General features: G+C 30.5%; 1 protein-coding gene across 1 annotated transcript in view; it reads left to right on the top strand.

The window, feature by feature from the left end:
- LOC106683531 (prominin-like protein) overlaps positions 1–15,621 on the top strand; it is a gene marked incomplete at its 5' end in the record, with an annotated part of 44,049 nt that overhangs the window by 8,441 nt on the left and 19,987 nt on the right. Inside the window, 8 exon segments of the mRNA XM_014425055.3 lie at positions 3,365–3,623; positions 3,713–3,833; positions 3,918–3,984; positions 6,547–6,711; positions 9,002–9,126; positions 9,235–9,258; positions 11,681–11,846; positions 13,306–13,435. Of these exon segments, the coding sequence (XP_014280541.1) occupies positions 3,365–3,623; positions 3,713–3,833; positions 3,918–3,984; positions 6,547–6,711; positions 9,002–9,126; positions 9,235–9,258; positions 11,681–11,846; positions 13,306–13,435 (1,057 nt within the window).

The raw sequence follows: 15,621 nt of genomic DNA, 5'->3' as shown, positions 1-15,621 counted from the left end.
TGAACCCAAAGTTATTTCTCTTATATTTGAAGAAAGTTTAAAAAAACGATTCAGATTCTTTTTATTTTATTTTTTCTATTTTTTAAAATTATTACAATATATATGTATATATATATATATCGTGAAAATAATCATTTATCTACACTGATAATAGTAATAGTAAAGATAACAGGAGTAACATGAATAACAAAGTGAAATAAGGTAATTTAAAAATCGGTAGTGAAAGTGTACAAAATAAAATAAAGATATATATAAAAGTAAAAGGTGAGATGTAGAAAGAAAAAGATTAAAAATAAGTAATAACATATAGAAATAAGTGAAAAATGTGATGGAATGTTAACCATATAAGTGATGATAATGATGAGTGAAATAAGTTAATAGAAACATGTGAAATAAAAGTTTACAAAAAACAAAGTAAATGTGAAAGTTAATAAAACATAGATGAATAAATATAAGTAAATGCAGCGATAGATAATATAAGTGATAAAGAGATAACAAACAGGTGAAAAAACAAAAGTATAATAGAAAAATGTTTGTGATGATAATAAAATGAGTGTAAAATTATTTATTATTATTAGTAAAAAAGTAAGATAGTTTATTTTGAGATTTGAGTCTAAGACGTAGTGAAGGGATTGTTGATTTTAAGAATTTTTGTATGTTGTCAGTGAGAGAGGGGACATATGGAAGGGATCTATAAATCGAGAGTGTGGATGGTGGATGTAGAGAGTTTAGGGAAGGAGAAGTAGGCGTAGAACGGTTGATGTAAGAATTTAAAAGTTTTTTTATGATGTGAAGTGGAAAATTATTTGAAAGCAAGGTAGTCTTAATACAGTGAATGTTTGTGTTGTGGTATTGGGGATTAGATAAGGAAAGGCAACGGTGTATGAGATTTTTGGCAATATTAATTTTTTGATGGTGGGGGTGCTGAGAAAAATAGTTAAGTAGCCTACTGGAGTAAGTGGGTTTGTTATAACAGTCAGTGGACAGGGAGCCGTCATTATTCTTTATAATAAGCAGGTCAAGAAAGGGAAGGGAAGAGTTAGTTTCGGTTTCAATGGTGAAATGAAGGCGAGGGTGGTAAGAGTTAAAAGAAGAAAGGATATGAGGGATTTTATCAGGGTTTAGAATGATAAAAAGCTTGTCTACATATTTTTTGATAATTAGAATGTCGATATGGAATAAAGGGATGACGGAATCAAGGAGGTTATTGAGCACAATGTTAGAGAGATCGAGGGCGAGAGAGTTTCCCATGGCGAGACCTGATGTTTGGTGAAAGAACTTTCCTTGAAAAGTTAAATATCCGGATTTGCAACATAGTTCAAGGGATTCAAGATATGAGGCTAAGTTAAGAGTGGTATGTGGCTCTATTGTAGTCCAGTTTTTTTCCACAATTTGGAGTGCTTTGTCGATGGGTATGTTGGTGAAGAGGCTTTCAGCATCAAATGAAGTAAGAATGAAGTTATCGGGAATTCTAAGGGATATTAATTGTTCACGCAGTTGGAAAGAGTTGTGGATGTCGTAAGGGTTGTCATGGCTCAGGAACTGAAGAGATGGAAGGTGGAATTGGCTAAGTTTAGAAGATGGAGCATTAATATTGGATATGATGGGGCGAAGGGGGTTGCCAGGTTTGTGGATCTTAGGAAGTCCGTACAGTCGAGAAGGTAAAGAATTATAAGAAATTAGCTTGTAGTAGGTGGGATGGTTAATTAATTTATTTTTAAGAAGGGTTTTAATATGCTGATTAAATTTATTCATAAGTGAGCGGATCTAGGTGACAACATCCCACATCCCAACCTTCTCTTATCTCCCCCTTATTTTTCAAAGACTTATCCCACACCAGATCCTTTCTCAAATCTAATGACCAACTTATTGTTACTAGAGCTGACAAAGGAAATCTGACTGTCATCTTAGATAAAACTGAATACATTGAAAAATTACACAACTCTTCTCTGACCAATCCACCTATCTACCTTCAACCCGTGATCCCACCCGCTCACTTATGAATAAATTTAATCAGCATATTAAAACCCATCTTCAAAATAAATTAATTAACCGTCCCACCTACTACAAGGTAATTTATTATAATTCTTTACCTCCTCGACTGTATGGACTTCCTAAAATCCACAAATCTGGCAACCCCCTTCGCCCCATCTCACCTTTTACTTTTATATATTTTTATTTTATTTTGTACACTTTCACTTCCGATTTTTAAATTACCTTATTTCACTTTGTTATTCATGTTACTCCTGTTATCTTTACTATTACTATTATCAGTGTAGATAAATGATTATTTTCACGATTTATAAATACTACAGTTGTTATCATTGTTTAATTTTGTTTTTTTTTGTTAATACTACTTTTTACTTATTAATAGTTACTTCTTTTACAATCATTGTTATTATATCCTATATTGTACTAACTTCCCTGCTATATTTTCTTCTGTATAATCTCGTATTATTAGTAACGATATGTGTCATTCTAATTTTACTTAGTTATTCCTAAATTAAAATTATTATAGTTATTATTATTATCATATTTCTGTATCTTTCTCTTATCATTTTTCATTTTTCGTCATATCTTTATGACTACTTCCTGTATACGCGACGTATTTGAAATTGAAATATAGCCGTTAAACGGCTGGCTGGCTACCTCCTCCCCACTCCTCCATGCTTCCGCTTCATTGTTGCCTTCTGTTCAACCATTTGCTTTGTATCTTTTTAGCCCTGATGAAGCCCTGCAAAGTGGGGCGAAACGTCGGAAAATAAATAGTTGTAAACTATTTTTATTTCTCTTTTGACCGCAACCCTGACTATCTTCTTATATATCAATTTTTACGGTCAACTATATATACATATATATTATTATTATATTTTTTATTAAAAATGTTGTATGTATCTGAGTGCTGTTTAAGGTTAGTCATTTTAAATTTTATATGAGACTATTAATATTTTAAATTTATATATAAAATTGGTAAGTAACACTTATGTAGGTTTAATTACAATGCCAAAATTATATTATTATCCAGTGCTCTGTTATCAAGTATAATATTTATGGTTTAGGCTTCTATAATTATGAAAAATTATGTGTATCAGTATTTTAAAAAAAGAAGGTATATTGTATTTAAAGTTTAAGATGTTTCATGTTGTTATTGGTTAATTTTATGATTTTTAGGTTACTTATTATAATGAAAATGCTTAATTTCATTAATTTAATTTAAACATTTTTCTTTCTTTATTTTTTATTACTATTTGAGATAAATAAGCTTTATCATCATATTTAAGTAATATTAGCTTATTTATCTTATTGTTATAATTTTTTATGATTTGCTTTTATATCTAATATATATTTCTGTTTATTTTTGCAGGTTTTGTAAAAGTAGAAAATTCAAATATTGTGTTGAATACTGACTTCACCTCTTTGGGCTTCCATTATTTGTTCCTCTTGTTGGTTGCGTTGATTGGACTGGTTCTTGGAGCAGTGGTACCGTTTTCTGGCTTGCTGTTTTGTTGCTGTCGTTGTGCGGGAAAATGTGGTGCTCGCACACAACCTTTTGATAAAAAATATGACATGTGCAAGAGGCATTTTTATGCTTTTATTTTATCGTCTGTTACTGTTGTGATCATGTATGTGAGATATTTAATTTAATCCAATTATTGAGTTAGTTCATGAATAGTATTTCATCAATATAACCATGTTTTTTTTAAAAAAATAGGTTTGGCGTAGTTTGTGCTATTGTTACCAATGAGTACATGGAAGAAGGAGCTGAAAATTTTCCTAAAACCTTTAGGACATCATTGAGAGATACAAAATTGTATTTGAATAACACAAAAAAAGTTTGTAGATGGTTTATTTTATAAGATTTTAATCTATAAGCTTTTTTGATTACTTTAAGTTTATACTTTTTTTTTTTTTCTTAGGAAGTTAACACTCTTCTTATAACTAATTTTGGTGAACTAGATTCTGTTCTTAGCAAGCTTCTTCACAGTAAGTAAATGTTTATTATATTCATGTCAACATGAATAATGTTTAGGATTATTGATTTCAGCCTGACAGATGTTTTATCTAAACTGGAAATAGATGTTCTGGTACTAGGTTACAAATGTCACTCCGACATGACAGACAGGGGTATACTTACTTGCATACAACAATAAAACAGTAGCTATATTCTGGTTCTAGTTCACATTTGTCGATTTGACACCATAAATTGATTAGTATTTTTGCGAATTCATGCCCATCCTCTACTAAAAAATATCATTAGGGGTTTATCTCTTTTGAAGAACAGGATTGAATAACTGTGATCCAATTAAAGCAGTTCTAATAATAATCCTTTATTTATTCTGGGATGAGTCCTTTTAGAATAATACAGAAAGATAGGCAAATGTGGGCTGAGGATCCTCAGAGATACATTAACAAAAATACAACATACATAAACAGTCAATATAAAAAAGAATTATAAGTTACTTTTTCACTTTAATCAGTTAATAATAAAAAAAAATGAACAAAAAAAACATGATGTAAAAATAATTAAGAATGATATAATAATTTAAGTACATATTTACAATTATATCTATTTACTATTTTATGGGGTCTGAAAGGGTAAGAAATGATTGAACAGGCGGGATTTAAAGGTAGGGAGGGTATTGGAGCGATGGATATTGGAAGGGATGGAGTTCAATTGGGATGAGGATTGGATAATGAACGATCTATCGAAAGCAGCGGTTTAGTGAGCCCTTGTGTATCTGAAGACAAGGAATGGGTATTGCTGGAGCGAACAGAGAATTTGAATTGAAGGAGCTCGGAGATGTATGAAAGGCGGCGGGATTGGATGACTTGGAAGATGAAGGATGCTAAGAAATACTTACAACGGTAGGAAGGATAAAGCCACTGCATAAAAACGGTAAACAGAGGCATCTCTTGGGATCCCAAAGATGAGTCGTACACAGCAATTTATCAAACGTTTTAATTTTGGGTTGAGATCCCTAGAGTCACCCCCATACACCGTACAGCAATAATCAAAGTGGAGAATTATTAAAGAAGCGACTAGGAGCCTACGGGTTTCTAATGAAAATAGGTAGCAGAGGTAATTTAGACGTTTTAAAGTGGAAAAGGTATGGCAGGGAGGTATTGGATACATGGTTTCTCCAGGAAAGCATTTGATCAAAGGTTATTCCCAGGTTTTCGGTGGTGGGGTAAAAATTAATGGGTATATCATGTAGGGACAGAGTTGGAATATTAGAAACAGTTTTAAGGAGGTGATTGGAGTCTATTTAGATTGTCTTCTTCTTCTCCGCATTCAGTTTCAACTTGTTAGCTCTCGTCCATTCACAAATCCCATCGAAATCTTCTTGAAGTTTTTCGGTGGCTGATTATAGGTCAGAAGGCAGGAAGGACAGGTATATTTGGAAATCATCTGCATCGATGTAGTATTGGGAGTGATGGATCTGGAAGGGAAGGTCATTAATGTAATGACGTATAAAATATATGTTTTATAATATATGCCAGTACTAGTTTTATTTTATTGGGTCATTTCATAACATGAAATGTCTGTTTTTATCATTTCAGAAATTCAAAGTGGAATTAGTGAGCTTTTGTTGTTTTCTAGGTTTATTTTTACAGATTATAATAAGCCATTATTAATCCTCAATTTTTGAATAATATTTACTATCATCCCAATTGATTGCACATTGTTTAATATGCCATCAAATTTGACTATGGAAATACGTGATTTTCGTGTAATTTTTTTTAATGAGTTTAAATTTGGACACTCAGCAGTCCACACTGCAAGTAAACATTACCGCAACATTTGCAGGAGGGTGTTGTAATGAAAGAACCATTCGCCAGTGATTTGAAAAATATTTGGTTAGTGACACAGATGTGGATAACCAACCCTGAGGAAGACCTCCACCAGCATTTGACGATGATGAACTTAGACATGCTGTGGAAGAAAATCCTAACCAAACAGTTTAGGGACCATCAGCATAAGTGTATCGACACTTTCTCGTCACTTGAAGACCATTGGTTAAGTATTAATAGATAGATCAGTGGTATCTCGTGAACTTAATGAGTGGCAGCAGCTGAAGCGTTATGAGTTGAAAAGAACTTTCTGATTTCATTTCTTCACAAAACCTTGAATTTTTTAGTTCTGAAATTGAAAAGTTGATAACATGCTGCTAGGGAAAATGTTTAGAAAATGAGGGTAAATATTTTGAATAAAAATATTTGGATTTCATAAGGTTCTTTTAATAAATAACCTTACCTGTGGAAACTGACATTTGATATGAAAGGACCCAATATATAACTGACTATTGAGGTAAATGTTATGTTTCATGATGACCTTGAAAATATTTGTTTACTTACTATTTCAGTTTATAAATTTGTTTTCTTAATTGTTAAATTAGTTATAGTTATTCATTTATAGTGGAATTTAAAAATGCGGATTTTTGTAGTCTAAAATTCTTAGAATTTTCTTAATTAATGTTATTGAAATTTAATATGTAAAATTTTTGTTAAAATTTAGTATGGAATTTCTTTTTCTTTCTTTCCCAGGAAGTGGTGAAATAGTGAAGGATAAACTTGGTGAAATATCGAAAGCTGCTGTTCTCTCAAATCTGACAACTATTGTTCAAGGACTGAAGACCATCCGGTCGGATCTCAATAATATAGATTCACTCTCTAAATCATTACAAAATCGCGCTAAAGGACTTGAGATAGGTTTGTTTTATAAGTTTTAGTTTTATCATTTTTAAAAAATTTTTACTTCTTATTCTTTTACTAACTCTTCTGTGCCTTTTATTGTAGAGTACAACTCACCGTGGCCCACTTCTTTCATTTAACATGACTTATAACCATACATTTAATCTGGACTTTCCATGTTTTCTGTTCAGCTTTATAATATATTGCACTAAATGTGATTCTTAGCTTGCCAACCAGTCTTCTCCCTTCTTACCTCCATTAACTGTTTTACTTTCTTTTTCTCAGACATTCCACATATCACTACTTTGCTTGATTAGTGGCATATTTAAAAAAAAATATTCATTTTGTATTTAATGTGTTTTGACTGGTTATTTTTGGACAACCCTACAAGCTGTAGGATATTCTACAGAGGGACCACAGTAGAGAAAGAAAAGTCTGTCTATGGTAATATCTTTGGGACACATCCATTTCAAAATAAAACTAAAACTTTTTTTTTGTCAGATGTGCCACTATTCAGAGAAAGCAGCAATTATATGTGTTTGAACCTCCTAATCCTAATCTTCATGGATGTTTAAACATTCAAATATTATATGGCTACTTCCAGCACTTCCAATTTGATCCCTTGTTTTTTTTTCTTCCAAATTTTTAACTAAGAAATCTCATTTCATCAGTAGTTAGTCTTTCAATATGCTTTTCAAGTTTAGTATAATGTTCTACTCTGTATATGAGGACTGGAAAAAACACAGTCTTAAAAATAACCAATTTTGTATCTTAGCCTATTTCCTTTCTGCTAATGCATTGTTAATTTGGAGAATTATACACCATTAGCTTTGCTTATTTTCTCATGGAACGGCCTATCCTTACTACTTACCATTATGCCAAGATATTGATAAGTTCCATATTCTAATACTACTCAATTACATGTTATGTGTACATCTTTGTTAATATTTCTCTCTAGTATCAATTTATTCTTGGTTGTATTGATTTCCATACCTTTCTTATTCATTCTTCTCTCCTGGAAATCATCAATGAATACATTTTCATCTAAAAGTTAATAAAAAAAAAAATTGAGCCAGTTTTGGAATCAAGTTTGACAATATCATCTTTATATGTGGCAAAAAGACGAGGGGTTAGACTGTCTCCCTGCTTCACTTCTTTCTTTAATAAGAATGGTTGTTATACCATTTCATTCAGACTGATTACTCATTTAGGATCCTGATACACTTGTTATATTGCCAATTTGAGCTTATTGGATACTTTTTTGTTGTGAAAGGATGTCTATATTTCTTTAAATATAATCAAAAGCTGGTTTTAGATGATGGAAATCCAACCAAGTATTTTTCCTCTTTCTCAAACTTTCTTTACTGTCATTTATTATGAGAAAATATGTTCTTGAGTTTGCTGCTGTGTTCATCCTTATATCTTTATAATCTTTACAAGATATATTTTTAATGACCAATAAGATTGATAGATCTATTTTATAGTTTCAATTTTAATCATCGAATAAACTATAATATAAAACTATTTATTTTAATCCCTTTTTTTCCCTCTAATCATGTTTAACACTTTGACCATGGGGATCCCCTGGAAAACCACTGATTTTCTTTTCTTTTAATTAAAATAAACATTGTATAATGTATAAAGTGTAAATATTTAGCCAAACAAAGTTTAAATACCTGTTTTTTGACCATGACATCCCATTGTTGTCACTCGCATATGCCACTGAACCTATGCATGCGTTGATACATTTTTGCATTTTTTAATAACTGAATTACTGAATAAGATATCTAGAAAGTTATTGTACATTACTAAATTTTCTATAAAACATTTCAACAACATGAAATAACCCCTTAACAATGTAAAAAGAAATATTTTTTTTTAAATTAAAAAAAATATTTTGAACATAATTAAAAAATATTATTGGAAGTGTGTAAAATAAAAGAATACATTAGTAAATAAATTTATATACTTAAAAAAAATTTTGAAGGAGTGTACAAATCCTTAATGGCGGCAGAACCCAGAACAATCTGTTGGAAACCAGGACAGTACTAAATAAAATTTGGAACTATCCAAGGTGAAAGGGAAGTACTATAGCTCTTCCCATCACTCCAAATGCAAGCTAGAAAAGTGACTTTTGGCGACATCTATGTATGTGCTCCCAGCCACTAGGCAATTGTGTTCCAACCATTGTCCAAAAACCCAATCTAGCGTTGCTTGATGATATCCTTGGCCAAAGTGTTGAATTAATTTTTTAAAATATTTTTTGGATTATTTCTGTTATTTCTTAAAAGACTAATTTTTCTTTTAGCTTTAAATAATGTCAGAGAACAGTTACTAGAGAAATTGTCTATTTGTCGCCATGACAGAGCATGTATTGAATTTTTAAGCAACTACAACATCACAGCCCTAACGCTTGAAGCTAATTTCACTCAGGTATATTTCTTTTTTTTATTTTTTAAAATCTAATTTATGCTTGTATTATCAATTTTTGAGTGTATTTATATTGTCTTTCTAATTAAATTTTTTTGTTTGCTTACAAAGTTGCTCGACAAATATCTTCCTCAGGTAAACTCACTTTTCACTTTCTGTTACTAATTCTTTTGTACTTCAATAATTTAATTTTGTGTTAGTAGCCATTTAAAAATTTTAATTTTTTTTTTTAAAATTTAATTGTGCTTGTTTATTTGCTCTATTGATTTGAAGCTAATCATAAAAAAATTTAGTGTTTCCCTTGATCCCTAGTTACCTGCTAGCAGGGAAATATCTTGATCCTTTGACCCATCCATACCTTCAAAATAAACTGAGAGCTGATGGTTATTTTCACCATTTCGGTGCTATTTACTATTGATCATTCAAATTTTGGGCCGCCTGTAGTTGAGGGAGTTGTGGCGTCACTGGTTTCTATCTGGTCAGGGAGCCGACTTTAATTATGTGGCGGTCCCACAAAATGAAAACGATCCTCCCTCCATGGTTAGAGCTGGCTAGTATCTTGACAATAAAAGGATTATTTTTTACTAACCATTTAATTATCATTTTTAAAATTAATTTTTAGTCTTAAATGTAATGCTTCAATCTAAAGGAGCGGTTTAAAATTAGTTCTAGGGGGGAAAGTGGGTTCAATTATTTAAAATAATTATAAATACAGTAAATTGTTGGTTGTTATGATATTTATAAATCAGACACATTTGGTAATCTGTTAAGCTTGTAACTTCTGAGGGCAGAACATTTTGACCTATTAGAGTGGAATAAAGGTGTTGTTTTCCTTTCACAATATGTCCATTGATTACAGTAAAACAACCAACCCCCTTTAATAAATAAATAAGGCTTTCCGTTATATCAAGCTTGATTACTTATGTTTCATTGTATATAGGAAACCTCAGTCGTCTGGAATATCTTATTATCTGTCAAATTGTTGGTGCTGTTGGATTAACAAGATTAGATTTTTTATAAAATTAGTTTTTTCCCAATTTTCTTTGACATTTTACTCTTTATATTTACACCCAAACGTGTAAAATTCAAGATTGACAACCTGACTGACCTTAATCAACAAATAACATGTAAGTTATGAAAAAACAGCACCCAGTGGTACCTCTTAGCTGACTTTTCTTCATAACATGTAAGTTATGAAAAAAACAGCACCCAGTGGTACCTCTTAGCTGACTTTTCTTGCTTTTTAACATTAGCAGGTTCCTCATCTATGTTCTTTTTAGTGTCCTCCCTGTGTTCTCTGGCATGAGAGTCGCAGCCATTTGTTCTATAAGCTTGTTTTAGTGTCCCAATAATTTTTCATGAAAGTTCGTATTCTGTGCTATGGAATTTTTAAGTCAATATGTATAGTCTCATTATTAATGTACCATGGTGCTTTGGTTACAAGTCATAGTGTTTTTGACTGGAAAGATTGTAGTTGTTTGATGTGAGCCTGTTTAGGAATTCCATAATTTGTTGTGCATTTGTAAATTGTTAATTTAGAATTTACAATTGAAATATAAATTGTGATGTAACTATCAAATTAGAAAAATCAAGAAGCTTAAGAATGAATGATCATTAAAGCAATGAAATCTACACTATTAGTTGTTGGTTTTATACTAAATGAATCACATGTAGTGAGTACAAAATGTTAATTTTTCAGAATCGAAAATATAAATTTATTTATTTAACAAAGGTAATGGGATTATTGTTTATTTAATTAGAAATTTCTTTTTATTGGATTTAAAGTAGAATTAATCCTGAAATATTTTAACTTGCTTGTGATGAAATCTCCAACTAGCATTAGTTGATATTTGTTTGAATTTTTTTTTTACTTTTCTTAATATCCAAATTAAAAAAAAAAAAAAAGTACCTCTTACATTAACCATGTAAGGCCCACCAGGCTGATCTGGTATTAAATTAATATGATTATTTTATGTCCAAATATATTTTTGTATTATATATATTTTTAAAAATAATTATTAATTTTTGAGCTGTAAATAAATTTGAAAATGAAGATAGTTTTTATTATTATTATTTATTGCTGTGATCTTTCTATCTTTTTAAATAATATTTGTGCTCGCCAAGGTTCAGATTTTTATGCAGTAAAAAAATCCAGAATATGCTACACAATGTCCAATTAAAACCTTGTGTAGTATGTGGCAAAATATGCAATAAGACATATAAAATATACAATTAGGCAAAGAAAATATACAATTGCATAAAAATTCGGGCTTTTGAATCAAGGTTTTGATCGATCAACTTAGCCATAAATTATTTCCTTAATGTTTAATTTCTTAATCATCTATTTATGAATGTATATAATCATTCAGCTTTTAATAGATTGATTAATGAGTAATAAGGTTAATTATAAACATTTTTCTTTATTCTATCAAATATTATTAATGAAAATTATCTGTTTTGTTTATTATTTCATTAATTGACCTGGCTATTATTATTTTTTCTATGAATATAAAGTTTCTAAAATTAATATCATTTATATATTTTATATGTTCTTAAGCTTCCTGATGTGACTTTAAGCCTTCAAAATGTAACTGGACTTCTAGCCAGCGATATAGAAAATGAAGTCATAAAAGGCCGTGATCAGTTTGATAAAATTAAACTTAACATTCAGCGCTCCGTAGACAGAACAATTCCAGATATAGTTCGAGAAATTAGTAAAGCAGGTAACATAAGACGTATATTTGTAGTTTGTATTAGCAGATGATTTTTTAAAAATTTTAATCCCAAGTTTTTTTTTCATAATTAGTTATTATGTCAATTAATAATATTTATTCATGCCATAGCTCATAAATTGTACTCATGAGTGCTTGTATCTTAACATTTGAAATAAACATTAAATGAATTCATATCCTATTTACATACATCACATTTTGTTCACTTAAAGTTATGGACCTAAGTCTTCACATCTTTATTAAAATGTTGACTCACAATAAGGAGGTAACTCTTAGCTATGGCCTTAGATGCCAACTGCAAATCATCTCATAGCCATTTTTGGGTAGCTACGATAAAATTTGTATTTATTGTGGATTATGGCTGGTTAATAAAACTACTACAAGAAAAGTTGTAGTTGGCTACCTCAGTAATAACATAAAACTCTGATTTGTCTTATAGTTGGCTTCCAACGTGTCAAAAAGCAGCTATTTTCAACTTGAATACAAAAGTTTTTATGAATTTTTGTAGATGACTGCTAATTTTATGTTTTATTTTTGCTCAAATTATTTCGCTAGGAAAATATAATCTTGTAATGGATTGCTCAAATTGAAAATAAAAAAGTATTAAATATTGAATTAAATTGAAAATACAAAGTTTAAATGTTTATGTAATTAATGAGAGTAAAACTCAATCGAAAGGCAATAATTGTAAAGGTTATTATTGGTAGATGCGAAATCTAGTACATAAAATATGTATATAAAGGGTAAAATATGTATATATGTAAAAAAAAGTTTCTATTTAGCTCTAATCACTTCAGTGTGAGATATGCAGTCTTTAGTCTACAATTAAGTTTTATTTGTGAGTGATGAATTGATGGCTTTGTAGCAGATTTGCTTACACAATTATGTAAAAAAAAAATATTACTTGAGACATAACTAATAATTCATAGAGTATATGAAGGGTCTTCATTATGTATTAAATGTAAAAAGTTTTAACATGACAAATGTTATAAGTATAGAATTGTGAACAGCCCAATTTAAAGTCTATATTATATGTTAAATTCAGAAGAGCTCCTAGTGGATTGTCTGGGAAACTTTGTAATCTTTCCTTCCAAAACCTTTCAGAATTTCATTAATTTTATCTAATGCTTTATTAGAGTTTTAAAATCATCCTAACAAAAACCAAACACAGACTACAAACACTTAAACTATCAAAACGACAGCAGACGAGATAGTGTGGAGCTCAGCTGCTCTGTTATATGACATCATTCTCCATTTAGCAGACCTATTGACCTATTGACAGACTTTCAACCATGTTAAATGATGTATTGTTTTAACTTGATAAAAGAAGGAAATGCTTCTCCATTTAACACATTGAACTAAAGATGATGAATACCCATAATGTTAACTTATGCCTCCGAATACCATATGATCAAACATCATCATTTAATTAATTTTCTAATTATTATAGGAAAAATATTGAGAAGAAATGCTGAAAACGTTACAAATGTTTTGGATAAGATTGAAAACTTCATTGATCAACACTCTTATAGGCCTATGGACCAAGCAGAGAGTATTTTCAGACAATCTACACAGTACAGGTATGACTTTTATATGATAAAATATTAATAATACTGTCATCGTTTGATTGATTTTAGGTTGAATATTTATTTAGTTTTTATAATTTTTTTCAGAAAAATTAACCTGATAAAGTTAATATAAATTTTATATTTATTTTAATTAGGTTAATTTTACCTATACAATGGTTTTTTTTTTTCTGGAGAATGAAAATGTGGCCTCATGCTCTTTCCTCTTTAGTGCCCTGTTTGGTGATTTTTAATTTTAATTGTGGTGACTTCTTCAGTTAAATTTTATTTTATTTTGGGGCATTGTTCTTTTTATCTTATCTCTGTGTCTTATTAGATGAAGAAGCAGTGGGTCTTTGTAGTTATTTTGTTCAAATCAAAATTTAGTGTGGGACATATTTATTTTTACAAGTCTCTAGTATTATTCTTTCTCCCATATTTGCAGTAATAATTCTTTTAGTTGGTATATTCTGACACCTTCAATAATTAATCCCTCTCAAAAATGAAAATATAGAATAAAAAACATTCTGTCTGGGACATGCCTGATTTTTTTCTTAGATTTGCCATCACATCAACCAAGGTCATTCTTATTGACTCCAAGCGCCTTCTTTATTCCTTCCCTTACAACCAACTGATTCAGTTCTATCCTACAATAAAAAAACCTTGGAGTCAAATCATATTTCCCAGAACACACGTAAATTCATAACTGGTACTTAAACGATTCCTGAGATTCTGTGACTCCATTCCTCAAAATACCCATCAAGTTATATTATCCTCTTTCGGATGACGGTTCCTTGGTCTATGGAGGACTATCTGCTGGTCTGGAGTTGAAACTGAAGAGACCCATGAATTGTTTCGTAAGATTTATCTTCGGGTTTCCCAGGCACTCTCATGTCTCCTGTTGGTATACCGAGTTGAAGTGACTCTATCCAACCCCCCAAAGAGCAATACCTCCTTGCTGTCTTCCTATTCCAAGTTCTTAAAATCAAAAAACCTACCTATTCCTTGATCTCCACTCATTAAACAACAGATCCCAACCGATTGATTTATATATGCCCTTCTATAGAACTGCCTGCTTCAGCAAATCCGTCGTCATACATGCAACCTTCTTCTGGAATTCTCTTTCCATTCCCATTCGCCAATCTTCATCCATTCTTTCTTTTAAACAACACTCATTCCTTCACTTATCACATAACCAAACCTCCACATCAATATGAACATTGTATATAGCTATATATTGATTACTATTATAAATTGTAATTTAACTTAATGTTTTAATATAATTTTAACCTGCATTATTTTTAAATGTCTGCCAGACAATAAATCCTAACATGTACCATTCATAGGGAAGCCTCAGCGAAGCCCCAACTTAAGGTTTAAAATAAAGATTGGAGACAGAAGCGTTAAAGGACCCTATAAATATATATAAAAATATAATTTGAGTATAAATATAGTTTTATTTACAGCTGGAAGGCAAAATAATGAGACAGCTCCCTCATTATCATCATCACCTTATTCAAATTATTGTGGCCATATCAGTGAAATTGCTAAGGTTACCAAATCAGGCACATTTTGAGGGATACCTGTCGTGCAATAGCCAAAAAAGATGTTTTTCTAAAGATTCTAGCTACAATACGGCTCTATAAATGATTTTGATTAAACTTGCCTTATTCTTCCCATAAAGTCCTTCAACTTTTTGTGCTTAGAATCTCTTCATAAACCTCTAAGAAAAAAGTGAAGGTAAAAAGTGTGGACCACACTGATTTTTTTAAAGTAATTAAATTTCTCACAAATATGAAAAAAAGAAACAAAATTATTGAAATTGGACCATTATTGGCAAAGATAAGGCATAATGAACTTTTTACACCTATGTATTAAAAAAAATCCCTGAAAATCCATTTTAGAATGGCTTGAAAACTATCTTGCTCCTCTCCTTAGTTAAATTGTCCTGTAGCAAATTTACAATTGTTTTTTTAGATATCTAAAGGCTGTGATTTCTTCCATCTACTGTAATAACTTAAAATAACCTTATAGGGTGTAATTGTTACTTAACTGTTTGATTGAAGAAGTTTGTCGGGAGGTGCGGTCAGCAAAGAACAACATAAATAAACAAAACAATATTTATTTATTTTATGCCGACGTTTCGACCTGAGTTTCAGGTCTTCATCAGGGCTATAGAACAGAAGAGATAACAACAACAT

Source organism: Halyomorpha halys, unplaced genomic scaffold (assembly GCF_000696795.3).
Source record: "Halyomorpha halys isolate HHAL.00 unplaced genomic scaffold, Hhal_1.1 Scaffold493.1, whole genome shotgun sequence".
Lineage (NCBI taxonomy): Eukaryota > Metazoa > Arthropoda > Insecta > Hemiptera > Pentatomidae > Halyomorpha > Halyomorpha halys.
This window is presented reverse-complemented; position numbering and strand designations above follow the sequence as displayed.